This window comes from Capra hircus, chromosome 8 (genome assembly GCF_001704415.2).
Source record: "Capra hircus breed San Clemente chromosome 8, ASM170441v1, whole genome shotgun sequence".
In the NCBI taxonomy this organism is placed as follows: Eukaryota; Metazoa; Chordata; class Mammalia; order Artiodactyla; family Bovidae; genus Capra; species Capra hircus.
Genome location: NC_030815.1, coordinates 83,688,545 through 83,715,970, shown reverse-complemented (window position 1 = coordinate 83,715,970; position 27,426 = coordinate 83,688,545). Strand labels below are relative to the sequence as shown.

Sequence of the window (27,426 nt, the reverse complement as noted above, 5' to 3'; positions counted from 1 at the left end):
TCACGGAAGAGGCGGTTCCACGAGCACTTGAAGAGGGAGCTTCTTTGTATTTCTTCCCCTTCCTCATTTCCGCCGACCGTATCCAGGAGATAAGGTTATAACCCTCTTCTATATGAATTAGGGAATTTTTGTTTGGGGTTTTTTGCGGACTTAGAGGCAGGGGACGGGGTCATCGCGATTGCCTTAAGACTGGAAACGAAATAAAGTACACTGGGAAACTGAGAGTAGTAATGGAACCTGAGGAGGCTGGGTTGGAAATCCAGTAGGAAGCAAGAGAGAGGGTACTTGTTGGGACACGTGACTAGAATTTAGGACTGTACGCCGCGCTGGATGTAGAAAAAGAAGTGGTGAGCCCTGGGCTTGGGGCCTGGGATGGGAAGGGGCTAATTGGCCTACCTTCTCCGTGCATGTGTTCAAGAAAGGATGGAGAGGGTAGGTTTGGGACAGAGGAAGCTACCAGGAAGATATAGGCCGTGGCTCACGCCTAGATCTCGACCCATGCTCCGGCGTTTTGGCGTTGTGTTGGGGTTCCGTGTGTGCGGAGTCTGTCAACTTGGGGTGAGGGGCTTGTTGGTAGCTGAGCACCGGCTGGGCACTAAGTGAGATACCCATTATAGGCCTTAAATCCCAGTATCTCTGGAAAAGTTTTCCTGAGTCCCTTCTATTCCAACACCCTCCCTAGTACAGTGTTAGAATTACGGGTTCAGAAATTAGATTTGAGTTATAATCTTAGTTTCACCGCTATTTCTCTGAATGGCATTGGGAAAGTGACTTCACCTCTCCTGCTAATCTGAAAAAAAAAAGGTGCCTGGAAACTACGTACAATGCTGGCGCATAGTGTTGAAAAAAAAATCTGTATTAGTTTTGATATCCATTGCTCTTTTTGTGCCTGAAAACCACTTTGTATGTATTTCTGTTGTAAGGTGATATTGCAATTGCAGCATTTGCTTACTTCTCATTTGACTGTGAGAAGCTTGAAGATGGAGAGCTTAAAGAATCTGCCTGCAGTGTGGGAGACCTGGGTTCCATCCTTGGGTTGGGAAGATCCCGTGGATGTTAATATGTCCCATCCCATTTCTGTCAGTTTATTAAAGTGAGTGAATAAAGGAGAAACACCTAACAATATGGATTAGTAAACTCAGGGGGAGTAGAGTGTATATTGTGGTCATTTAGAGGGAAAAATATCCATCTGCACCTGTGTCTGTTTGTAGGGTTCTGTTCCCAAATGCATTCATGAAGAACAAGCATGTAGTGTGTGAACAGAGTCTTCAGGAATAAAATTGGGAACAGTACAATAGGAAGGCAAGCACAAATCCAGGCAACCAATTGGCATGGGAGGTTCAGGGAAAGGAGTTGAGGGTTTTTTCGTTTGTTGGTTGGTTGGTTTTATTTTTGTTGTTGTGTTTGTTTGTTTTAGATTTAAGGGAAAGAACTCTAGGTAGAAGTTTTTTTCCACTAGAACACCCTGAGTGTTTGTCCAGCCTTGATGAAAGCCAACAGAGAAATGAAACGCCTTTTTGTGGGTGGTCTTGGGCAGAATATTTCTGAGGCAGACCTGCAGAATCAGTTCGGCAGATTTGGAGAAGTTTCTGATGTGGAGATCATCACTCGGAAAGATGATCAAGGTAAATTTAGAGTTCTTCATGGGTAGTTAAAGCAAATATAACTCAAGTCAAATATCACAAAATAAAGGAACCCCCAAAGATGAATGTTAGCACTGAACACTGAAAGTGATGTTATTTCATTATGATAGTATAGTACTAACCCTATCCCAGCACATATGCTCTGGAGGTGTTATGTATGAAATCAAAAAATTCTAAATTCCCAAACATCCCCTCTCCCCTTTCTTGTAGAGGGGAGGGAACATGTGGCTTGCAGAATCTTAGTTCCCTGACCAGGGATTGAATCTGCCCTCTGCAGTGAAAGCCCAAAGTCTCACACTGGACCTCCAGGGAATTCCCAAACATCCAATTTCTGAAACATGTTGCTTTAAATTTTCAGAGCTAAAATTCTAATAATTAGTAAGTGTCCTGTTAGAATACCACTAACATATAAACATGCAAAATGTTTCTTTAACTGACTGCTTGACATTTTTCTCGTACATATTTTCTTTTAAAATATTTAGATAATCATGCTTAAAAATTTGCAATCTTTGTATCCAATGAAAAATAAACAAGGTTTTTCTTTGAAAGAGTAAGTTTCTAAGAGGTCTTTTTTAAATTTAGAAGTCATTTTTACATTATTCTCTGGGTAAGAATTTAAGTTTTTGTTTTTTTTTTTAGGAAACCCACAGAAAGTCTTTGCATATATCAACATCAGAGTAACAGAAGGAGACCTGAAGAAATGTAATGAATGTTTTCTATACTATTTACCATTTCATGTCGCTATGTAATTTGGAATAACTTTGATTCTAAATCTAAACAGCCGCTTTTATGTCATTGAGAGGGACAACCGTGATGAATAGAATTCTGATATTCTACAGTTTGAGATTTAGATTGATTCCATAATGCATGACATATGGTAGCACATTACCAACAAGTTTGCTCAAAAGTGGCATTCTCAAATATTGTGGACAAAGGACCATGCTTTAATAGAAACTGCATGTTACCTATATCCCACTGGATATTATGCCATACCTCACTCCACAGGGTGTTCATTTCTCAGGTAAATAATTCTTGTTAATAAATGCTATTAGAAGAGGGCTTTACATTATGCCCTTATAAGATCATATCCTTGAAATTATGAAATATCTATCAATAAGTTTAAGAAAGCTGAGGACCAGCTGTGGCCTTCAGTGAAGAGTGAGAGGTAATTCATACTGCCACTAATGTAGAAATGCATTCTAATTATTTGGAGACTGAAAAGTCAAAAGACACTGAGTAGGGAACATGCTAACAGAGAAGGAAGAGCTTGGCCTTTTGTAATATAATCTGTCCAGTTGGGAAACATATGACAAGTAATTGCAGTTAAGAACACAGTTCTGCTGTGTGACCTAGCAGTTTTATTTAAAGTAGAAGACCCAGTTTCTTTACCTGATATATGACCAAGATATAGGTTATCTCATAACATTACTGTGAATATGAAATTGAATAATACTTCTGTACTTGGCATAATACCTGTCTCATAGAAATTTCTCTTAGTGATAATTATTAAGGAAGCTGATAGCAGATACTTGGAAAAATCAGCTACTAGAGTACAGTAGTTCAAACACAGTTTAGTTGCTTGTGCTGATATGTTTGCAAGTTATGCAGTGATAATTAGTATGAGGTGATAAATAACAATGAGTAGCTGTAGGATTCCAGTGTCCTCTGATTCTCCCTAAGAAAATTACATTAGTATTCTATAGTTTTAGTAGGGTAAATAACAGTGATATGTTAAATAAATACCAACCATTTGCCAGAGATTTCTGATATTACTTTATAAACAAATGACAAATTTTGCTTAAAGTTTTGCACATTTACCTCATTTAAATCTTCCAGTTACATGAGACGATAGGGAATATAAGAATCTAATAAGTGGTCAAGATAAGAATGGGACCTAAGCCTCCTCTTTCCGGTCTCACTTTCCTTATTCTCTTTCCTCTGTGTGTTTGTGATAAATAAGTTTTCTTTTTTTGGTACTAATTAGTAAAAGCACATGCTGAAATATATTTTTGCATTGCTATGTACTTGGGTACTAATTCTTTGCTTTATAGGTATGTCTGTTTTAAATAAAACAAAATGGAAAGGTGGGACACTGCAAATTCAGCTAGCAAAGGAAAGTTTTTTGCACAGGTAAGGTTTGCTGTATTTGATTTAATCCAAACATTAACACACTAATTTCTTAATATTGTAAGTGATTTTATATGTTCACTTAATTGATTTGAAACTATCATATTATTACAGTTTTAACAAATTTACGCATTATAAGTAGAGCTAAAATCCTTCTTAACTGAGACTCCCTATGACCCCAGACCCCACCAAAGAAGATAATGTAATGCTCTTATATATGTATACTTTAACCTATAAAAATATGTACTTATTTGCAGCTTTTTAGACACAACCTTTTATGATGATGTAGGTCTTCCCCCTTCTTTGTAATACCTGTTTAGTACTATTTTAGAAAATGTGCCACAGTCTAGTTAATCATCCCCCACTCATGGACCTTTAGACCATTTCCACTTCCTCTTGCTAACAGATGACCCTTGAAGATAACTTCTATATATGTACAAGGGTCCCTCTGGTGTGTATGTCAACAAAAGAAGTTGCTATGTCATGGAATTAAGCACACTTAAAATTTTAATAGATGATACCAAATTGCTTATGTTAACTTTAAACTGTTAACAGTTAACTAACTGTTAACATTAAAGTTAACTTTAAACTGTTAATGAAAGTGTCATACAAAAACTTAAAGATAATAGGATCCCTGTAAGAGACGCATAAGATTAATTATGCTTAAGATTTAAGAACAAGGCAATGTACAAACTATTAAAGCATTTTAAGATCCTAAAAGTATCCTTAGGGAGAAAAGATTGTATGCGTTTGGGTGCTTTCAAAATAGGAGACATTTTCGGAATGTACAGATGAAGTGACCAAGAGAGTTTTAAGATTGTTCTCAGGCAAAGAAGTGCCACAAGGAAAAATAAGGTCTAAACCAAATTTTGTGGATATAGTCTGGAGACAAAGGTGAGGAGTTTGTTCTTCAGCTGTGGGCCTCTGTGAACAGGGTAGTGATGAGATTTTCATTCAGCAGTACTTTTGTGCCTATTATAGGCAAGAACCGGGGCTCTCATCCTGAGCAGGGTGAGCACACAGTGCTGCTGCCTTTGAGTACCTGTGCACATCTGCCTGTGGAGTATGAATCTTGGAAACTGAAATGTAAAAGAGCCACAGTTCAGTTCAGCTCAGTCGTGTCCGACTCTTTGCGACCCCATGAATCGCAGCACGCCAGGCCTCCCTGTCCATCACCATCTCCCGGAGTTCACTCAGACTCACGTGCATCGAGTCGGTGATGCCATCCAGCCATCTCATCCTCTGTCGTCTCCTTCTCCTCCTGCCCCCAATCCCTCCCAGCATCAGTCTTTTCCAGTGAGTTCACTCTTCGCATGAGGTGGCCAAAGTACTGGAGCTTCAGCTTTAGCATCATTCCTTCCAAAGAACACCCAGGGCTGATCTCGTTTAGAATGGACTGGTTGGATCTCCTTGCAGTTCAGGGGACTGTCAAGAGTCTTCTCCAACACCACAGTTCAAAAGCATCAATTCTTCAGCGCTCAGAAAAGAGCCACACCAGAAGCAAAGAGGCCAATGAGAATTGGTCAGCACAGGTGACCAGGCCTGAATCAGATAGGGAGTTTGAATTGGGAGATTTAGTTGGCATTCTATTCTGCATTCTCTTCATTATAAGAGTAGTAATATTCAAGATTGAGCAGATTAGACTCTGAAAGAAGAGACCTTTTCCTCATAACAAAGAGAAGGGATTAAGAATAATTTAAAATACCAAAAGTACATAAGTTGAAAGGAAAAGCTGAGAGATCCCAAATGATACCTATGAAGTTAAACAGCTTTATAGTATGAAAAAACAAGACAGAAGCATGGTTAATAGTGTGATTGGTTATTTTAACTCTCTTATTTATATTTTTTCTTTGATTTAGATTGGCCCAAGAGAGAGAAGAAGCAAGAGCAAAGAAAGGGAAATCAACAACAGGCAACACCAGCTTGCTAGACAAGATGAAAACAGTGGATTTCCATGTGAAAGCTGTGCCAGGAACAGAAGTACCAGGGCACAAAGTAAGTCACCCCTGGTAACCTAAGTAGTCTAGGAACCAATTCCTGAGACCAAATGACCATGAACATCATGTTTAAAGCAATTGCTTTTTCTCTCTTGCTTTGAAGCAGTTAACATGAATAGTGCTTTATGATCTTCCAAGTGCATTTACAGCTCTTGGGAAAGCACAGGTTTCCCCCATTTTAGAAAGAGAAATAAAAACCCACATGGAGGCAAGTCTCCTGAGGGAAATAGATGTGGTGAGGAGTCCAATCAGGTCCCAAGTTTGCTTTTTTAATGGCTGTTATTTCTGTACCATCCTATGTGATTTATATGGGATCAACAACTGCCTCAATTTTCCTTCTTCTTTCTATACTCTTTTTTCTTAAGTTATATTTATGCAGAATGGTTAATCTTTTCGGTTTGTGACAAGTATAATAAATATATCCTTTTTTTTTTTCTTTTAGAATTGGGTTGTGAGTAAATTTGGAAGAGTCTTACCTGTCCTTCATCTAAAGAATGAACGTAAACGTAAAATATCCTTAGCAGTTGGCCTTTCAGAGAAATTATTGTTGACTACAGTGATGGATACTTGCAGGAGTTAACTTCGTATCTTTGGAGTTTCACTGCTGCTGTCAGTAAATCTTTAGATGTTTAAGAGTTTTTATGTTCCCAATTTCTCTATAAGGTAAGATCCACTTACCTACATGTATGAAACAATTAGAGGACAAGAAAATGTAGTGACGTTTTATACAAGTAAGTGATACAAATGATGCTTGTTAAGCAAGCACTTTTACTTACTAATTTATATATCATTCCTCTCGTTTGACATGGATTCAAAGCCATTTCCAGAGGAACTAAGGAAGGACAAGGGAACACAGTGCAGTCATAAAAGTAGCCTTTTAATAGCAGAGAGGAGGATTTGGAAGGACAGTGTAAAGCCAAGAGATAATAGACAGTATTTGACACACTTCACATATAATTAGCCAGGTATTCAGTAGTTACTAAGTGAACAAAGGAACTTTTCAGGAGTGAGCCATTCAAGCAACTTATACTTGTCTATTTGTATGTTTTAGGAAATCAGCCAATGCCATTGACGTTGACTGGAATCTTTCTGGACAGGGTTAGCAACAAAACAGATCTGATAAGTATTAGCCTTCTAAGAAAGACCTGCAAAAATTCAGAGAGTGAGTGAAATGTGAAGTGGATGTTTGAGCTAAGAGAATCAGGTCTAGGATGAACCAGCATTGAAAAGACAGGCGTGGTCAAAATGTTGGAGAATCTTTGATTCTCAGGTTTGAGATAACCAACGCAGTGTCTAATTGTTCCCCCTCTGACTTCCCCTCTATACTCTGCTTTATGATGTTAGCAGTGAATAGGTTTCTCAGACATATAGAAAAGTACCTCGAATATAATCTTAAATCAGTTTGTTGTAATATACATATACAACCCAAGTAATTTCTTCCAGTTAATAGTGATGATCGTTGGTTTTCACTCTGGACATGCCATGGACATGTCAGTTCCAAAGACCCTCAGTTACCTAATGAAGTCCTTTTCTGTTTGATTGGAAACTGAGGGTAAAATGAGTCAATGATTTGCTAAGATAAACAGTATTCTTTTGCTTAATCAGATTGATAGGTTTTTCTAAAACCTAGTGCCTTTTTTTGTTCCTTGACTGTTGGTGACATCATAAAGTATGATCCCTCAAAATACTGCCACAACTTAAAGAAGATAGGGGAGGATTTCACAAATGCTGTTCCTATATCCAACCTCACCTGGGAACTGGAAGGAGGGAATGATCCCATGAGTAAGAAACGGCGAGGAGAATTCTCTGACTTTCACAGCCCTGCCAAGAAGATAATAAAAGTACAGAAGAATGAGGATTCTATGAGATCAAAACCTAATAGCATAATGGAGAGTCCACATTTAATACAACAGGTTACACAAAAAGCACCTCATAATTCCATTACTCCTAAATCACCATATATAACTGAATTTGATCATCAGAAATTAAAAAATGTATTTTTTCAGACTTCTGGTTTAGAAACTACCAAAAAGAGAAATAGCATATCTGATGATGATATTGATTCTGAAGATGAATTAAGACTAATGATTGCAAGAGAGGAAAACTTAGAGAAAACTACATGGTCCTCAAATGGATTTGAAAATGATCCCTTTGAAGTTGTAAGGGATGATTTTAAATCTGATTTTCACAAATTTCATACTTCGACAGGTTTAGGCCTCAAAAACAGAGTCTCTTGCCTCAACGGTGAAAGTAATGTTGCGGAAAATGGTTGTGACTCTGATTCAGGAGATACAGATGAAATCATTGCAATGAAAAAAAGTTCTGGTAAGATCGAAAATGGTGTAGATTTTTCACAAAGAGAAAAGTCTGTGTACAAGAAGACTTATTTGAAAAGCAGAAAAAAGTATGATCTTTCTGATGACTATATTAAAGAACAAAAAAGAAAAAACAAAGTAGAGGTAGCCCTCAGTCACAGAGTTAAGCCTCTTAGTTGTAAATCTCTGATTGAGTCCAGTAGCAGTGAAGATGCTGATTCTATATCAGAATCAACTGAGTGTGAAGGAGATAAGGAGTATAACACCTTGATGGAAAACTGTCTCCGTGTGAATCTGACTTTGGCTGATTTGGAACAGTTGGCTGGTGGTAATCAGGAGGCTCCAAAAGAAAAGACTGAAAGCAATGGCCAGGAAACCACTCCCAAGTGTGACAGGGCCTCCAAGAGCCAAAGGACCCCAGGTGACCTCCGCAGAGGCCAGCAGTGTATTCATCCTGAGGAGATTGTGGCTTCTCTTTTAGAAGAAAGAGAGAACCCACGTGGAAAACAGAAAACAAAGGAAAATACCTTAAAGCCAAAATTTCAGGCTTTCAAAGGAGTGGGCTGTCTCTATGGAAAGGAATCAGTGAAAAAATCCTTGCAAGAGAGTGTTGCCTCTAATAATATTAATAAAGATAAAATTTCCTTGAAACTTGAGGAACCGAGGAATGTGTCCATGGGAAATTGGTCCCTGTGTGCTAATGGCCTATCAAGTGAAGAGACTCCTTTCCGACATGCAAAGGCGGCAAATGACTCAAACCAAATTCAGCCTCAAAAGAGACAGCCTTTTGCGAGCCAGGGTCACAAAGTGGTGTCCCCTAACAGTTCAGAAAAGAGAAATAGAAATCCTATTTCTAGTCCATTGCCACTGAAAGATAAGAAATCTTCAAGTTGTAGTGCTAAGACTCCCAGCAGAGGCCTTGATGAAGACTGTTGCCACAGGACTGGAAGGTCAGGAGAGGGCTCTGAAAGGAGGCCTGATCTGTGCAGCTCCAAGGCCCCTGAGAAATCGCCAGAGGTTTTCTCAAGGAGAGACTCCCAGGAAAGTAAAACTGACTTCCCACTTTCTATTAATAGTTCATCAGATGATAATGCTAAGGATAAGCATGCTGAAGATAATCAGAAACGTTTGGCAGCCTTAGAGGCAAGGCAGAAAGCCAAAGAAGTCCAAAAGAAGTTGGTTCACAATGCTCTGGCAAATTTGGTGAGTATATTTTCAGTCTAGGAATTTACCAAGAACTCTCTCCAGGTCTAGTCTCTTTCTTTCCCACAAATGTAGGCAGGCCCCTTTAGAGCTGAATGTTTGTGTTTTATGTCCTTGTGTCTATATAGTATATCTGGATATTGCTTTAGAAGATATTACTGATATAGTTAAGTGATGTGTACTAATACATCTCAATTGCCATATATATCACCTGTCAAATGAGTCATGTCTTACGAAGATTTACTATAACGGGATCTTATTCATTTTTTCAAGAATTATTAAGTTCCTACAAAGTTCCAGGCCTTCACAGCAAGTGTTCGATTTATAGAAATGATCACTATCAGGCAGTATTGGTTCACAGTGTGGTGAACAGAGGGTCACAGTTCAGTTCCATGCAGTGGGAAACAAGTATGCCCATGTGCCCTGACAGGAAGCAGACCAGTTTGTTGGCATTGCCGGGGAGTGGGTACTTCCCTAGCTGACCTGAGTCTAGTGGGAAAGGCTCAGTAGAAATTGGTCTGGCAGAGGCAAAAGGGTAGGAAGAGAGAGGAAAGGCATTATAAGATAAGGTAGCAGTTTGTACAAAAGTGGATATTTGTAATAACTGACTAAATAGAGTACAAGGTGGTGAGGAGTGAGAGAGATAAGTAGGTTACAGGGCTGGAGTTTATTCTTAAGTCTAAAGGACTGAAAGCAAGGGAGTAAAGACTAGTTGTGTTGGAACAGGAATTGGCAAACGAGCCCATGTCCTATTTTAAAAGAGCCTCTTAGCTAAGAATGGTTTTTACATTTTTAAAGAGTTTAAAAAAGGAGAATATAGAACTAAAACTATATGTGGCTTGCAAAGCCTAAAATATTTATTCTCTGGCCCTTGACAGAGGAAGTTTGCCGACTTATGTTTGGGGCAAATGGTTCAGGACGTGGTGAGAACAACAAATCAAATGGGACAAATAAGGGAACAAGATAGACAGCCTTTGGGAGGTTTTGAGCCAGAACCAAGGCAGTGACTGTGGGAATATATTTTTAAAATAGCAGGAAGGCCCAACTGATGGGACTTGGTGATCAACTGCAAATAGAAAGGGAGAAGTTTCTATCTTGGGATGATGGCGGTATTCACTAGAGAAAAAATAGGGTGGGAAATAGACTTGGGGAAGGAGATGAGAGGTTGTCTTAAGGATAATGCTTTTGATGACCACTCTAGGATGGTCATCCAGAGGACAAACCGACGCACATCATCTTTGATTCCAATAGTGAAAGTGAAACAGAGGAGACATCTACACGGGAGCAAAGCCATCCAGGAGAGGAACTGGTAAAAGTAAGAAATTTAAGATGTCCATATGGGCATGCCTCTACTTGTGCAGATCCATTTCTGCATATTGCATACCAAAACCTGCCCCCAACTGCTGGGCTCAACATAAAATTTCCTCTGGGAGCCACAGTGAAACACAAAACTCCCCAGACCACCAAGCATGGATGCTACAGGGGCCTTAAAGATTTTCTCCCACATAAATCTGTCCTCTGCAAAGTGACATCAATATTAGTGAAACCATGCAGAAAATGTTCTTACATATAATAACTGCCCCCCTTTCAGGCTGCATTAGAAGCCTCCTGAGACCCAAGGGGCCACGTAAATATCACTGAATCAAGAGTTTCCATTGTAACCACTACACTGTTTCCTGGGATATGCATTGGAGTCGTTTCTTAAGTGTAAGGAGGAAAATTGCATAATGAGGGGAATACTGATTGTCTTGGTTATTAATAAACATTTCTGTCCTTATGTAATAGGAGTCCATGGGTAGAGCCTCTGGGAAGCTCTTTGACAGCAGCGATGATGAGGAATCTTGTTCCGAAGATGATAATAACAGGTTCAGAATTAAACCTCAGTTTGAGGGCAGAGCTGGACAGAAGGTTAGTGAAGACTGAAAATAAAAAAATTTGCAACATGCTCTTATTTTTTCAACATAGTCCTTAAATCTAGGTTAATGAAGGCAGACCTTGCCCAGACTCTTAACATTATGAGATTGAGTCCTCCATGGCCCTCTTTGTTTGGTTCATGGGTAGGTGAGGTTATGCATACATTAATGTAGTAAATTTCACAGCATGGGAAGTATACTTGGAGGACCTTGTTTATAAGTAATTTCTTGGGAATGCGACTGTCAGTTGTCTTTGTGTTTTGTCTTTAGCTCATGAATTTGCAGTCTCACTTTGGCACTGATGACAGATTTCGCATGGACTCCCGATTTCTAGAAAGTGATAGTGAAGATGAACATGAAGGTAAATGACTCATTGTCCAAACAAACAGTCCTGATGTTAGAGCTGGCATACCTCGAGGAATCAACTCGTCTACCATCTTGACTTAACACATAGAGAAGTGTTTTATGTATATATAACACATACAGTGTTATGTGTACATGGTGTGTTATATGTATGTGTAACACTGGTATGTATTAATTTATTTATAAAATTTTAATTTCCTGAAGCTGCCAGAAAAGACAGAAAAAAGTAGCATCTGCCAAAGGTACCATTTTCCCTCATCCCGTTCCTAGTGTTAGAAGTCAAGGACCCTACCTGGCAGAAGGTCAACAGGTCCTCGTGAGATTGTGTAAGACAGATATATCCCACTTGGTTTACTTAAAGAAAATGTTCATGCTCGGTGCAGATTTTTCAAAGCAATGTACCATTGAATGTCACTATACTTAAATTCATTCTTATTTGAATATATTTAACAGCACTGATGCTATCGGAAGCATCGGCAGTGGTTCCAAACTTTCTTTACAAGATCTTCTACCTTTATCCTTTGCAAAAGACCTCACCTCTTACTTGACCAAGAGGATGGTCACTTGAAGTAGCTCCCTGCTTTCCTTTCCAATCTCAGAACTACTCTGTCCTTTCTTTTTCCTTCTTTCCTGAGTTTATCTAATCTGCATCTTGATCTTCTCCATTTATACCTCCTGTTCCCTCCTTTCTCATTTGTATCTTCACATTTAACTTTCTTCTATCTCTTCGTTCTTTCTACAGACATAGTTCAGTCTCATAGGTTCAAAAAGCCATTCTTCAACCCTGCCAGTTTTTAAGTTGCCATTCCCATTTTTTTTTTCAGTTCTAAGCCTGAAATGAAAAAATAAATTGCATCTAATTTAGAAGCCGTTGATTTTATTGAAAGTACAGTCTCTGGATATGATACTTTCAATTCTTTGAGGTGATCATTATGTATATTATACATTTCTGAAAACAAGTATTCCGAGAGTAAATTCTCCAGGATCCATACCAACTTATTGTTTCAGAACTTTTCACTCAGAATTCCATGTTGATAACATACGAATGGATAGAACCTTGGGATTAGTCAAGAAGCTATAGATGTTGCTTTCTAACTCCTGCCACTTTTGTCTGTCTCATATTTACAACTCTTTAGCGTGGGTTCCCTCAAAGCTGTGAATAACTGGTTTACCAAATGCAGTGGCATCTTCTCAAGCTTCACCCTTTGGCCTGCCTATAGCATTTGTTAGTGTTGATCATCCTTCTTGAAATGTTCTCTTCCCTTTGCTTCTATGACACTTAAACGTCCTTGTTTTCTTCATAATTCTTGGTTCCTAAATTTTCCCTTTGCTTTGAGATATAGGCTCTTCCCAAGATTCTGTAGTCTGTGTGGCTTTAGCCTTCATTTTTACATGAATATATTCCAAATCTGGGTCATCGTTGGTCCTGGCTATTCTGCTTTTCAACTTTAGATACCCTTATGAGAAATATCCACCAGGCATTGAGGAAAGAATAACTGGGAACTCAGCAGAATAGTCAGGAGCAAAGATGACCCACATTTGGAAAACATTCATGTATAAAAAAAGGCTAAAGCCAGAGGGTGTTACAGAATCTTGGGAAGAGCCTGTATCAGAGGTTCCTTGGGAACCTTTGAGACTGAGTTTTTGTGTGTTGCTCAAAGACTGTCCTGCAGGTAAGCAACTTACCAATACACTGAGCCCTTTCTAACATTCTGTTCTACTTCCTAATTGTCAATATTAGGATAAAATTAAAATTGCCACTTTTTGAAGTCAGAAATCATTGAATATGAGCAGTGTCATATGGTTTAGCCTAATGCAGTATAAACTCTTTGCAGTTTTTTATTTCAGTACGTGTTCATTTTGTTTCCTAGCATGCTCTCTTCCTTCCTCAGGGGACTACTTTGTCTTTCCTACCTTAGACTATACCTGGTTTGTGAAACATTTCTTACTCCAACTGAACATAATCTCTACCTCTTTTGAACCCTTAGACACTTTGGGGCCATCTCTATAGAAAACTTATGCAAATCAGTGTTTTATTCTGTTAATTTCTGTTATGTAGTTGTGTATATCCTACAGTAACTTGAAACGGTCTTTAAGGCTCAGACTTCTTTTATGTTTTCGCTTATAATCCAAACTGGCTGTTAACTGTTTAACTTTGTTCACTGATATTTGTCTGTTTTTAGTAAATAAGAAAGCCAGCTTATAGGATTCCACAATGCCCTGTGTGTAGGCTCTCTTCCTGTGATATTTATTACTGAGTTTAAAAGCTAAATAACTGTCTGCTAACATATCATGTTAATAGTTAATAAAATTACCACCTTTCACTGTCTTTCATTTTTAGGTTTACATGTAATTTAGATTAATTTCTATATTGTTAGGAAAAATCAAAGAATCTCTATTCACTTTAGTTTTATAATTACTATCTAGCTCTGTTACATTTGTCAATCTTTACCTTAAAAACAGACTTGCCACTGAAAGCTATTAATTTCATATTTTATTTTTAATTATAAGTAGAAATGGGAATTTTGTTTGCTGGTCATGCAATTTCTGAATTCACTGTGACGTCGGGGGCTTAGGGACAAAGAAGTTAGCAAAACAAGATTTAACTTTTGTTCCTCCTATCTTAATGTGCTTTGTACATGTTTAAGTTCTTGCTAAACATTTGATTATTGAGATTTCTCAAGTTATGTTTGCCAAAAGATTACTAATTATCCTCTTCCCTCGAAGAAATAAATGAAAAGAAAACTCCTGAGGAGGAAGAGCTTGCTGCAGAAAAATTGAAAGCCCTGAATGTTGTGCAGAGTGTTTTGCAGATCAGCTTAAGCAATTCTACAAGCAAAGGATCAGTAGCTGCTAAGAAATTTAAGTATGTCATATGTTTCATCTCACACTTCTCTCTTCCTTTGCCACAAAATTAGGCCATTTTCAACTTCTTGGGGAGAGCAGTTAGCAATATGTATCATTCTCTTAATATTATACTTACCTAGTGATTCACTTCAAGAAACTAATCTAAAATTTTTTCTGTATTTATTATTACTGAAAAAATGGACAACTTTAAATATTAATAAATGTAACAATTTATTATGGAAAATATATAATTTAGGAAGACTAGTGTAATGAAACCCCTATGTACCATCACCCAACTTCTCCAATCACTAACATGTGACCAGTTTTCTCTTCTATACTTTTACTCACTCCCCCCTACTTTACCCACTGAAATATTTTATACGAATCCCAACAGTATATCATTTTATCTAGATATATTTTCCTGTTTTAAAATAATATTTGAAAATTTTTCAAAGATCCCCTCAGAACTGGGTAATTTTAAATATAATTGCTTATAAGGAGCTTCTAATACACTTACTTGATATTTATTCCTTTGTCTTGCTCAAAAGTGGAATTGTCCTGGTTTTACATTATGTTTTGCTATTAGTTTTTCGAATTTATACTCTGATTTGTCCCTTCCAACTTATCACTCTCCTTTTTTAAATAGGGACATCATACATTATGATCCAACAAGGCATGACCATGCCACTTACGAAAGAAAGCAGGATGATAAACCAAAAGAAAGGTAAACTGCTACAGTTACTAGTAAGGTACCTGTGTTAATCTTTTAGATTTGGCAATTGTTTCATATCTATGTAAGATGCTGCTATGAGGGGAAACTAGGTGAAGGTTATTTCTGGTTTTTCTGTAAATCTAAAATTATTCCAAAATTAAAAGTTTCTTTTAAAAAGAATCACGTTCAGACCGTACCGTACGAGCCTCCTCATTGTGGAATGTCTCTGTACCTACCCGTCAAATCTAGTGGTGTTTCTGTTCCTTTAATTGTCTTAAAGTATTTGGGTCGCCTGTGAATCTTTTTGGGGTTCACTTCATTAGACAAAAGCCAAAATTCAGTGTAAGATAAACTTTTTTTTTCACCATGGTGTTCAGCGGGACTGCTGAGAAATAATACCTTTAAACTCATAAGAAGCTCTCTTGTTTGAACAGTTGGAGTTTCTGAGCTGTATCTAGGCTCTCAACAAAGGATTTTGCTTTATATTAATAATTGGCCTGGTGTACAAATTTTTGTCTTTAGAGTACAGTAGTAAATATAAATGTATTAGCCTTTGCAGGCCAGATGGTCTCTCTTACAGTGACTCTTCTCTGTCCTTATAACAGAAACAGAGCCATACATAATACATAAAATGAATAAGGCAGGCTGTGTCCTAATAAAACTATTCAGGACACTGAAATTTGCATTTCATGTAATCTGTACATATTATGAAGCCATCTTTTTATATAGTTTTGTCTAGTCACTTCAACCTTCAAAAATTATTCTTACCTTGCACTCCATACATAAATAAGCAGCGGCTAGGATCTCATCCATGGGTGTACTTTGCCAAAACCTGCTTCACACTATATTTTCCTGAAAAAATAAATTTGTTCTTGCTTAGAAGATATTTCTTAAATTTTATGTTATTTGCCTTCTAGAGAATAGGAGTCTTCAAAACCATGAGGTCCTAGTTCCTTATTAAAAAAACTTATTTCTTAAGTTTCACCATCTCTGCTTATGCTGCTGCTGCTGCTGCTAAGTCGCATCGACTCTGTGCGACCCCATAGACAGAAGCCTGCCAGGCTCCTCTGTCCCTGGGATTCTCCAGGCAAGAACACTGGAGTGGGTTGCCATTTCCTTCTCCAGTGCATGAAAGTGAAAAATGAAAATAAAGTCGCTCAGTCGTGTCCGACCCTTAGTGGCCCCATGGACTGTAGCCTGTCAGGCTCCTCCGTCCATGGGATTTCCCACGCAAGAGTACTGAAGTGGGGTGCCATTGCCTTCTCCCATCTCTGCTTACATGTTACTGTAAGCAGCAAGAAGAAATCATAAAATACCTTCAACACCTTCCTGGACATCTCCATTGCTAGATCACCCATTCAATAGGTGCCTTTTCTACTTACTAGTTAATAAAGGCGACAGTATTGCTAAGCCTCCTGCCACTATATAACAGTGATCTCCTTTCCCCCATTTTCCAGTAGTGTTTACTTCACTTTTCTGCAAGGCCTTACCTGAAGACTCAATTGGCATGTCGTTTCTACTAACAGTTTCTTCAGGGAGTTTTCATGCTTTTGCTAACACCCTCCTCACTGACCTTTCAACTTCTGCTTATTGTGTGGGCTATGAAGTCATTCCTACAATTTGGGCTTTTATAGTAGTACCCCACTTCTAGGTACCAAAATATGTATCAGTTAGGTATTGCTATGTAAAAAATTGCCCCAAAACGAAGAGCTTGAAATTAAAATTTATTAAGTATCCATTTCTGTGGGTCAGGAATTTGGGAGCACTTCACCAGGTAGTTCTTTTTTGGGCTCTCAAGAGGTTGTAGTCAAGATGTCACCTGGGGCAATAGTCTCTGGAAGTTTGCAACCTGTCTGCAAGATGGTTCACACACTTGACCGCTGGCAGGGGGCCTCAGTTCCTTGCTTTGTTAACCTCTCCTTTTGGGTGTTTGGGTGCTCTCAGAACAGGGTGTCTGACTTTTCCCAAAGACAGTGATTAGGGAAGGGGAGAGAGCAAGGAGAAAGCCAAGGTGCACTCTATAGTCTTAGTTTCAGTAGTTGTACACATCCACATCTGCCTTATTCTGTTCCTTAGAAGAGGTCTTTAAGAACAGCCCACACTGAAAGGGATGGAGGAATTAACTTCCACTTCTTGAAGTATCAGAGGACCTTTGGACCGCTTTTAAAACCACTGCCTTGTGTTTCATTGATCATGGAGCTCAGTTTCATAGGAGGCTTGTTTGACTTATAGCCTATGGTTTATTTAATGAAGTATTAAAAGTTTCTCTGTATGAGATAGTCTTCACCAGTAAGATGATCATTTAGGACATTATTATTTTAGGTAAAACAGAATATTTGGCCTAATAAATAAAATAGACTCTAATAGAAAAAAGGATGTTCAGTTCAGTCGCTCAGTCATGTCCGACTCTGCGACCCCATGAATTGCAGCACGCCAGGCCTCCCTGTCCATCACCAACTCCTGGAGCTCACCCAAACTCATGTCCATTGAGTTGGTGATGCCATCCAGCCATCTCATCCTCTGTCATCCCCTTCTCCTCCTGCCCCGAATCCCTTCCAGCATCAGAGTCTTTTCCAGAGTCCACTCTTCGCATCAGGTGGCCAAAGTATTGGAGTGTCAGCTTTAGCATCAGTCCTTCCAAAGAAATCCCAGGACTGATCTCCTTTAGGATGGACTGGTTGGATCTCCTTGCAGTCCAAGGGACTCTCAAGAGTCTTCTCCAACACCACAGTTCAAAAGCATCAATTCTTCGGCACTCAGCTTTCTTCATAGTCCAACTCTCACATCCATACATGACCACTGGAAAAACCATAGCCTTGACTAGATGGACCTTAGTCGGCAAAGTAATGTCTCTGCTTTTGAATATGCTCTCTAGGTTGGTCATAACTTTCCTCCCAAGGAGTAAGCGTCTTTGAATTTCATGGCTGCAGTCACCATCTGCAGTGATTTTGGAGCCCCCAAAAATAAAGTCTGACACTGTTTCCACTGTTTCCCCATCTGTTTCCCATGCAGTGATGGGACCAGATGCCACGATCTTAGGTTTCTGAATGTTGAGCTTTAAGCCAACTTTTTGACTCTCATCTTTGACTTTCATCAAGAGGCTTTTTAGTTCCTCTTCACTTTCTGCCATACGGATGGTGTCATCTGCATACCTGAGGTTATTGATATTTCTCCCAGCAATCTTGATTCCAGCTTGTGCTTCTTCCTGTCCAGCATTTCTTATGATGTACTCTGCATAGAAGTTAAATAAACGTGGTGACAATATACAGCCTTGACGTACTCCTTTTCCTATTTGGAACCAGTCTGTTGTTCCATGTCCATTTCTAACTGTTGTTTCCTGAGCTGCATATAGGTTTCCCAAGAGGCAGGTCAGGTGGTCTGGTATTCCCATCTCTTTCAGAATTTTCCACAGTTTATTGCGACCCACACAATCAAAGGCTTTGGCATAGTCAATAAAGCAGAAATAGATGTTTTTCTGGAACTCCCTTGCTTTTTCCATGATCCAATGGATGTTGGCAGTTTGATCTCTGGTTCCTCTGCCTTTTCTGAAACCAGCTTGAACATCTGGAAATTCACGGTTCACATATTGCTGAAGCCTGACTTGGAGAATTTTTAGCATTACTTTACTAGCGTGTGAGATGAGTGGAATTGTGCAGTAGTTTGAACATTCTTTAGCATTGCCTTTCTTTGGGATTGGAATGAATACTGACAGTCCTGTGGCCACTGCTGAGTTTTCCAAATTTGTTGGCATATTGAGTACAGCACTTTCACAGCATCCGTCTTTCAGGATTTGAAATAGCTCAACTGGAATTCCATCACCTCCACTAGCTTTGTTCAAAGTGATGCTTCCTAAGGCACGCTTGACTTCACATTCCAGGATGCCTGGCTCTAGGTGAGTGATCACACCATCATGATTATCTTGGTCTTGAAGATCTTTTGTGTACAGTTCTTCTGTGTATTCTTGCCACCTCTTCTTAATACCTTTGCTTCTGTTAGGTCCATACAATTTCTGTCTTTTATCAAGCTCATCTTTGCATGAAATGTTCTTTGGTATCTCTAATTTTCTTGAAGAGATCTCTTGTCTTTCCCATTCTGTTGTTTTCCTGTTTCTTTGCATTGATCGCTGAGGAAGGCTTTCTTATTTCTCCTTGCTGTTCTTTGGAACTCTGCATTAAGATGGTTATATCTTTCCCTTTCTCCTTTCCTTTTGGCTTCTCTTCTTTTCACAGCTATTTGTAAGGCCTCCCCAGACAGCCATTTTGCCATTTTGCATTTCTTTTCCATGGGGATAGTCTTGATCCCTATCTCCTGTACAATGTCACGAACTTCATTCCATAGTTCATCAGGCACTCTTGTCTATCAGATCTAGTCCGTTAAATCTATTACTCACTTCCACTGTATAATCATAAGGAATTTGATTTAGGTCATACCTGAATGGTCTAGTGGTTTTCCCTACTTTCTTCAATTTAAGTCTGAATTTGGCAATAAGGAATTCATGATCTGAGCCACAGTCAGCTCCTGGTCTTGTTTTCCTGACTGTATAGAGCTTCTCCATCTTTGGCTGCAAAGAATATAATCAGTCTGATTTCAGTGTTGACCATCTGGTGATGTCCATGTGTAGAGTCTTCTCTTGTGTTGTTGGAAGAGGAATCTTTTCCTGTCTAAAAACTCAGTATTGGAGACTGCTGTGTAACTCTGGTTAAGACCAAAAACAAAAACATATTCCTAAATATAGAGCAGGTTTGATGGAAATGGAAACATTTCATCCCAGACATATTTATAATGCATTTCTACAACAGAATTATGACTAAATCCTTTAATGCCAGTATCATAAAACTCACCGTTTTACAATTTGATAGAGTATTAAAAGTCATGTGGTTTAACCTGGTTCATTTTGTAAATGAGGATACTGAGGCCCATTGCAGTTAAGTAATTTTCTTACTCATAGCTGGTATCTTAGGTGTAATTTCTGAAGTGTAGTTCAGAGGATAAAAGAGAGGACAATATGATTCATGTTTAATACTTGGAGCTATTTGAAATAATTTTGTGTATTAAAAGCTTTTTCATTAAGATTCTGTCTTATGAGTTGTATATGTGGATCCTCTTGGTGATTGAAACAATGGGACTAATGTTATTCCAAGGTATTTTTATTTCCTGATTTCTGGAATTTTTCCAAAGATTGACTTTTTTGTGATCTCTGATAATGTCAATGCAGTAAAGCAAAACGAAAGAAGAAAAGGGAGGAAGCTGAGAAACTACCTGAGGTGTCTAAGGAAATGTATTATAACATTGCTACGGATTTGAAACAAATATTCCAAACTGTAAAAGATACTAGTGAAAAGGAAGATAACACACCTTGGAATGAGGACTCTGATGGAGAGAAAGCTGAGGTTTTCCGGGACGCTCCAGCTCTGATGACTCGTGATGAGCAAACTGGCGGGTTCACATTTTCCTTTTTTGAGTCTGATGCCAAGGATGAAAAGGAAGGTACATTTTTGTTTGTTTTTACTTTTTCATTTCATGCAGTTTGAATTTAATTGAGTCTACTGTAAGTATGATGATTTAACATTAGCTGAAGGCAGTATTCTCTTCTCTATCTAAATAAACAGTATTTCAGTCAGCATTACATAACCATAAATGTAATGTGCCTAGAGCTGTGTTCAACATAGTAAGAAATTGTTCTTGAATTTGGAAGCAAACTTCTAGGTAGCTGCCATATGAAGGCAAGCCAGAGAAGTATGCAACATTCCTTCTTCTGTTGAGTAGAAATAGTCATATATTTAAATGTTTAAGAAATCATATATTTAAATAGCTTTACATCTTTGATGCAGTTGAAGAAGCCATAACTTCCGGAAAGGCAGTGCTATTTGTTAGGAGAAGAGATATGTAACCCTGGCTCTAAACAGATAGCTGTGCTATCAGTATACCAGTTATTTCAAACTTTATCCTTGGAGATTTGCCAGAACCTAGAGAAAAGTATAGCACTGGTATATACAATTTTCCATTCCACTTCAGGAGGTTTACCTCTGAAGTCCTACGTGTCTAAAAGTTTGAAACACCTATTCCTTAGGAAGTTGCTTCTCACCTAATGTTTAAGATGTAAGTGTAGTTTTTCTGAAAGTTCACTGTAAAAGCAAGGTATACCTATACAGAATACACCTAACAATAAGTTCTACTTGAAAGATCAGCAGTTAAAATAGCATCCTCATGTTTAGCAGATAGATATTAGATTCCAGCTTTGTGGTACTACAAAAGGAGGTACAACAATCAAGTAGTTGTTCCAAAATTGTCCTAAATAAGACACAATATATCATTGGTCTGCCTATTTCATTCTCTTGCCTATGCTGTCCATTTGAGTACCAAGGTCAGTCCTAAACTGTTGAACAGAGTTGGTATGATACAGATATTTTAATTTTTCTAACTTTGAGAGCCAAGTGTGAGAAATTGGCCTTGAAATGATTGCTAAGACACCTGAGCAACCTGGGACATGTGTTTTATGTGCTTTGGAAATTATGAGGACTTGTGAGGTGATCATCCACATCTTTTAGCAGCAGCTTTTTCAGCAGTTTTGGAAGGAAATTTGGGAAATTGAAAACGTAAAGATATGTTCCTTTTCTCCTTTATGAATGAGCAGGAAGGCAAACGGGTTTCACTGCATCATGTTATAGCTTAGACTGCTCAATGCTAACACAGGTGTCACACTTATTTTGCTCTTTCTTGTAAATTGTGTTGTTCATTTATAAACCTTCCGTTTTTATATCTTTTTATAGTATTTCTGTATTCCTTATGAGATCACTGTAGCAATGCCAAAAAATAAAAGTTTCTCTCAATATTTGAAAATCAAAAAGATACTATATATATTGAATTAATGATTAAGATATTCAATATGTAGAAATATGTATGCATGGTGAAAGTAAACAACTGAATGTGTCCATAAATACTTGGGCTTTAGATTACGTTGTATCATCTTTCATTGTTTTGATGACATAGAGACCTACAGAGTTGAAGCAGTAAAACCTGGGAAGATCACCTGGCAGGGAGACCCTCGTTTCCAGGACAGCAGTTCAGAAGAGGAAGATGTTACTGAAGAAACAGATGACAAAAAGCAGAGCCCTGAGTAAGTAATGTGTTTCTGTCCAGATATATTTCATAATTTATAAAATCTGAGTTAGACATGCTTTAGAGATATTATAGAAGTATCTTAAGTTTAGCTTTTCAAGACAGTTTTCATTTTTTGGCTCCTTTACAGAGTTCTGTAGTCTTTTTGTCATTGGGAGCATGTTTCTTTTCCTTGACATTTGGATAGCACTGGGTGGGGGATATGCTGTGCATAGGAAAGAAAGCCTGCTGCTGAAGTCCCTGGTCTGGAAGAGGATGCTTCATCTAGTTGGCTGCTATTCCACAGGAAACTGGCAAAATGGGTAGCAGTGGTTGGGTGAGAGCATTAACAATCAGCATAGGGACGATAGAGCTTGTACTTAAATCTTTGTTACCAAAGTTACAGGTAGAAGCAAAGAATGTTGAATAGAGAAAGGGTGGTATTACTGTGACTCAGGGTAAAAATGAGCAAGACAGAAAGCACAGATATTTAAGGCATAGTTCATTTATATTTACAGTGTGAACATTTCTTAAATGTTGAAATTAAGGGGCCAATTTTGTCTTTCTCACTTCAGAGAAGTATCATTACCTGAGAAAGAGACTACTAGATTTTTCTTTTTCTCTAAGAATGATGAGAGACTTCATGGTAAGTCAGTTTTTTGATTAAATGGTATATATAGTACATCTCTACTTACATATAATGTGTTCTGATATATTAATACTAACATGCATCCAAGTAAGAACTGATTGGGAAAAATTCTGATTCTTTGCAATGTGATATGATTTAGCCCCCTCTTGTTAGACAGAAGCTTGTTGATTTATGAAGCTCTGGAAAACTGAAAGCTCCCATTCATCACCTCAACTTACTCGCTGTCCTCAGCAAGGGCTTGTTTTGTTCCAGGGGCTTGCTGAGATGCTAGACATACAAAATTCGCAAGTTTTTAGTACCCTAAAAAGTTCACATGAAGTATACTCAATATCTTGTAATAAACTGTAATGGGAGAGAACCTGAAAAGAATGTATGCGTGTAACTGAATCACTTGGCTGTATACTGAAACTAACACAACATTGTGAATTAACTATACTTCAGTAAAACAAAAATAGAAAAAAAAAAGTTCACATGAAAATGCTGAGGCTGTTGAACTCATTTCTGAAGCCTAACAAAAACAGAAACTAAGTTACATCATAGTAAATGGTTTATAAACAGTAAAAATCCTAGCAATTCTACATTTTCATTTTCTAAAAGAATAAAATATTTTTGAAAATTAGCATAAACTGGGGGTGGGGAATTGTGTTAACTCGAATTGAAGACCTTGATAATGCCAGCACTAAAATATTGTCTGTTTTAATATTACTGTGCCGCCTTGCCCTTTATTTTCCCTTCTAGGTTCTGACTTATTTTGGAGAGGAGTGGGAAGTGATACTAGCAGGAATTCTTGGGAGATCAGAACAAACAATTTGCGTATGGTGAGTATCGCCCTGTTAATTGTCTCCTGAAATAGATATGATGTTACCTTTGTGTTAATATTTGCCTGGTGTAGGAATATAGGAAGGCATGAAACTTGAGATAACTGAAAACATGATTTAAATGCTCACAATTAATAGTGCTGGAAGGGAAGTTTTAATTGTTTAATTCAATCCACGCATGTGCAGAAAGGAGACTAAAGAGTGACCCATTGAGTGACTGATCTGAGTTCTCATCATGCTTATTAATTAACAGGAAATGATGAAATATTTCAAAGTTTCCATTGTAAGCACTTAAAGCCAAAAGTCTGAACATTCCATATACAAGTGAGCACTTCCAAAATGATTTCCACAACCCAGTCACTGAATAATCTAAATTTTACTTTATATAGTTACTGAACACTGTGAAAGTTATTTTATTTTTAACAAAGACTTTTTTAAATTTTATGGCTTCATAAATTTCCAATAATTTATTGAAAAATGGAGGAAATATAAGAAATAATATAAACAACATGAGGGAATTATTAGAGACTTTGACTGAAGAGTCTACTCTCAAAATAACAATATGCACACTCTGTCTTATTTATAAACCTGCCACGCCACACCTAACAAGGGCTTTTGATTTTATGTTTTTCTAGAACTGTCGGAAGAAACATAAAGATGCCAAAAGGAGAGTGAAGCCAAAATAATAAATGTCATCATTAGTTTTGATAATGTAAAGAAGTCTCACCATGGAAATTGGAATGATCTAGAAAATGATTTTAGCTGGCAAAGAATTCAGAATGAAGGAATATTCTAAATCTTATCTGGGGGATATCATTCTGATTGCTTTCTTTTTCTATAGATTTCCTATTTGTTCTTACGTAATTACTTCAAACAACCTGAACATTTGTTTTAATGAAGCAGAAGATAGTCCCTCAAAATACTTTGTATATATTTGCCCTCCATCTTCAATAACTAGTGGACATTTCTTGACATGAGGTTTTAAAATATATGTATCAGAGCACTTTTATTTTCCAAGTTATGTTTCATGTAAATTATACTTGAAATATTTCTGATTGTATTAAATATACCTTACCTCCATTTTGTGGTTTTTTTCTAAGAGGTTGAATACAAGCCAACTTTGAGTTCTATATTTGTGTCCTAATGAATAAGCTAACTGAAATGCCGGACATTTCAGACCAACTTTCATGGGAGAGTTTGGTGAGGACCAGAAAATGCTAAATGCAGAGTTTTCCTTTCCTTAGCCTCCAGGAATTTATGGAGGCAGACCCCGTCAATCCCAAATTCTAGTTAGATTAGAAGCTTTTGAAAAATCGAAATGCCTGAAAGATAACATAGTCACAGTTAGGAGGCAGTGCCCTGGGTCCAGATAAGAAAACAGATTTATTACCTCATTAAATTAATGTGGCTAGGATTCAAGATAGATAAGCCTCTATCAAACTGGGCTCTGTACAAAATTATGCTTTATCTAATAAAGTCCCAGGGGATTATCATTGAACCATAGTGGGTGTATCTGAAATTTCATATTTATTGATTTACATCTTGATCAAATATAAACTCTGTGAAGGCTGGGATATCACCTGGTTTGTTAACTGTTAGGTCGGTACTACCTAGAACTATGCCTGGCTTTAACTGGGTGCTCAGTAAACAGGGTCTGAGGAGCTAAGTAACTGAGGAGTCATTCAGAATTCCTGTTTCCAAGGCTTCGGACGTCATGAAAAATGGCAGCCACCTCTCAGCAGGAAAAATAACTGCACCTTTTCTTGTTGATTATGTTTGTACCATCTTACCTATTGCTGCATAACAAGTCATCCTATTGACACTTGTTCACTTTCCTCACAGATAAGCCACTTTTTCAGGACTCTGGGGACTGCTCATCTCTACTCCATGTATGTCATGGGAGTGGCCCAGCTGGCACTAAAGCATCCACTTCTAAAATGGCCTGTTCACTCAGTGCCTGTCCATTAGTTTTCTCACAGCATAGCAACATAACTTTCGGTTTCATAGCAATTAATTTTCTTCCTGTTCCTATTTTAGGAGCAGGAAGCAGACGTCTTCAGTCCTAGTCCAGAAACTGGCTGAGTTATTTCCACTATATTTTATAGGGTAAAACAGACATTGAGCCAACCGAGACTCAAAAGTGAGGGGACATAAATGCTCATGTCTCAGTGCAAAGAGTGTTCAGAATCTGTGGCGATGTTTAAATCTGTTATACCCTCCATCTCCAGAGCAGACAAATGTAACATCAAGTAGCTTCCTGCATCCCTAATTCGTGCTCCCCAGATATATGCACTTTCAGAAATTTTGTTTCCTCTGATATTGTTTCTGAATTTCTACCTAACATGTTTATGCTGTGATTTCTTGGCTTTTCAGTTTTAGACATTAAATTTAGACATCATTTTAAAATAATTAGATCTATAATCCCCACCTTTTTTCCCCATGGACACGTCTGTCTGGAAACCCTCTGTACTGCTCTAATCTGGGCTGTCTAGACAGATGATAACATGAACAAGGTGGCATTTTGAGGAATGTGAAAATTAAAACACATTCCAACTTCTAGTTAATAAGCTAAATGTTCTTAATTAAACTATCTCAGGAATGTCCTACACATATTCTCAGAAGAGTTTTTTTCTGTCCTTTTATTGGCTATCAGTTCAGTTCAATTGCTCAGTTGTGTCTGACTCTTTGCAACCCCACAGACTGCAACATGCCAGGCCTCCCTGTCTATCACCAACTCTCAGAGTTTACTCAAACTCATGTGCATTGAGTCAGTGATGCCATCCAACCATCTCATCCTCTGTCATCCCCTTCTCCTCCTACCTTCAACCTTTCCCAGCATCAGGGTCTTTTCACATGAGTCAGCTCTTCACATCAGGTGTCCAAAGTACTGGAGTTTCAGCTTCAGCGTCACTCCTTCCAATGAATATTCAGAACTGATTTCCTTCAGGATTGACTAGTTGGATCTCCTTGTAGCCCAAGGGACTCTCAAGAGTCTTCCAACACCATAGTTCAAAAGCATCAGTTCTTCAGTGCTCAGCTTTCTTTATAGTCCAACTCTCACATCCATACACGACTACTGGCAAAACCATAGCTTTGACTAGACGGACCTTTGTTTGCAAAGTAATGTCTCTGCTTTTTAATATGCTGTCTAGGTTAGTCATAACTTTTCTCCCAGGAGTAAGCGTCTTTTTAATCTCAGGGCTGCAGTCACCATCTACAGTGATTTTGGAGCCCAAAATAAGTCTGCCACTGTTTCTACTGTTTCTCCATCTATTTGCCATGAAGTGATGGGACCGGATGCCACAATCTTTATTTTCTGAATGTTGAGCTTTAAGCTGACATTTTCACTCTCCTCTTTCACTTTCATCACATGGCTCTTTAGTTCTTCTTTGCTTTCTGCCATAAGAGTGGTATCATCTGCATATCTGAGGTTATTGATATTTCTCCCAGCAGTCTTGTTTCCGACTTGTGCTTATTCCAGCCAGTGTATTCTGCTTGTAAGTTAAATAAGCAGGGTAATATACAGCCTTGACGTACTCCTTTTCCTGTTTGGAACCAGTCTGTTGTTCCATATCCAGTTCTACCTGTTGCTTCCTGACCTGCATACAGATTTCTCAACAGGCAGGTCAGGTGGTCTGGTATTCCCATCACTTGAAGAATTTTCTAGAGTTTGTGATCTTCACAGTCAACGGCTTTGGCATAGTCAATAAAGCAGAAATAGATGTTTTTCTGGAACTCCCT

The 27,426-nt window shown here is 38.1% G+C and overlaps 1 protein-coding gene across 4 annotated transcripts; it reads left to right on the top strand.

Annotated features, from left to right (window-relative positions):
• On the top strand, positions 15-25,183 carry NOL8 (nucleolar protein 8). Of its 4 annotated transcripts, none has more exons than XM_018052491.1 (17): positions 15-94; positions 1,418-1,625; positions 2,283-2,345; positions 3,695-3,773; positions 5,630-5,765; positions 6,210-6,278; positions 7,429-9,285; positions 10,487-10,600; positions 11,071-11,193; positions 11,469-11,559; positions 14,289-14,427; positions 15,055-15,132; positions 20,336-20,607; positions 22,111-22,237; positions 22,794-22,864; positions 23,606-23,685; positions 24,321-25,183. In XM_018052491.1, the coding sequence occupies exons 2-17, from the start codon at positions 1,487-1,489 to the stop codon at positions 24,369-24,371; spliced, it is 3,489 nt and encodes a 1,162-aa protein (XP_017907980.1). In that variant the 5' UTR covers positions 15-94; positions 1,418-1,486; the 3' UTR covers positions 24,372-25,183. The 4 variants fall into 4 exon arrangements, with proteins under 4 accessions (XP_017907980.1, XP_005684226.2, XP_013821642.2 ...); XM_005684169.3 differs by lacking the exon at positions 15-94 and adding an exon at positions 98-347; XM_013966188.2 differs by lacking the exon at positions 15-94 and adding an exon at positions 307-432.

Excerpts from the sequence above, each read along its gene's own strand:
- NOL8 (XM_018052491.1), top strand. The coding sequence starts at position 1,487 with ATGAAAGCCAACAGAGAAATGAAACGCCTTTTTGTGGGTGGTCTTGGG. Across the intron at positions 2,346-3,694 it reads AGAAGGAGACCTGAAGAAAT|GTATGTCTGTTTTAAATAAA; the intron begins GTAATGAATGTT and ends TTTGCTTTATAG. Across the intron at positions 5,766-6,209 it reads CAGAAGTACCAGGGCACAAA|AATTGGGTTGTGAGTAAATT; the intron begins GTAAGTCACCCC and ends TTTTTCTTTTAG.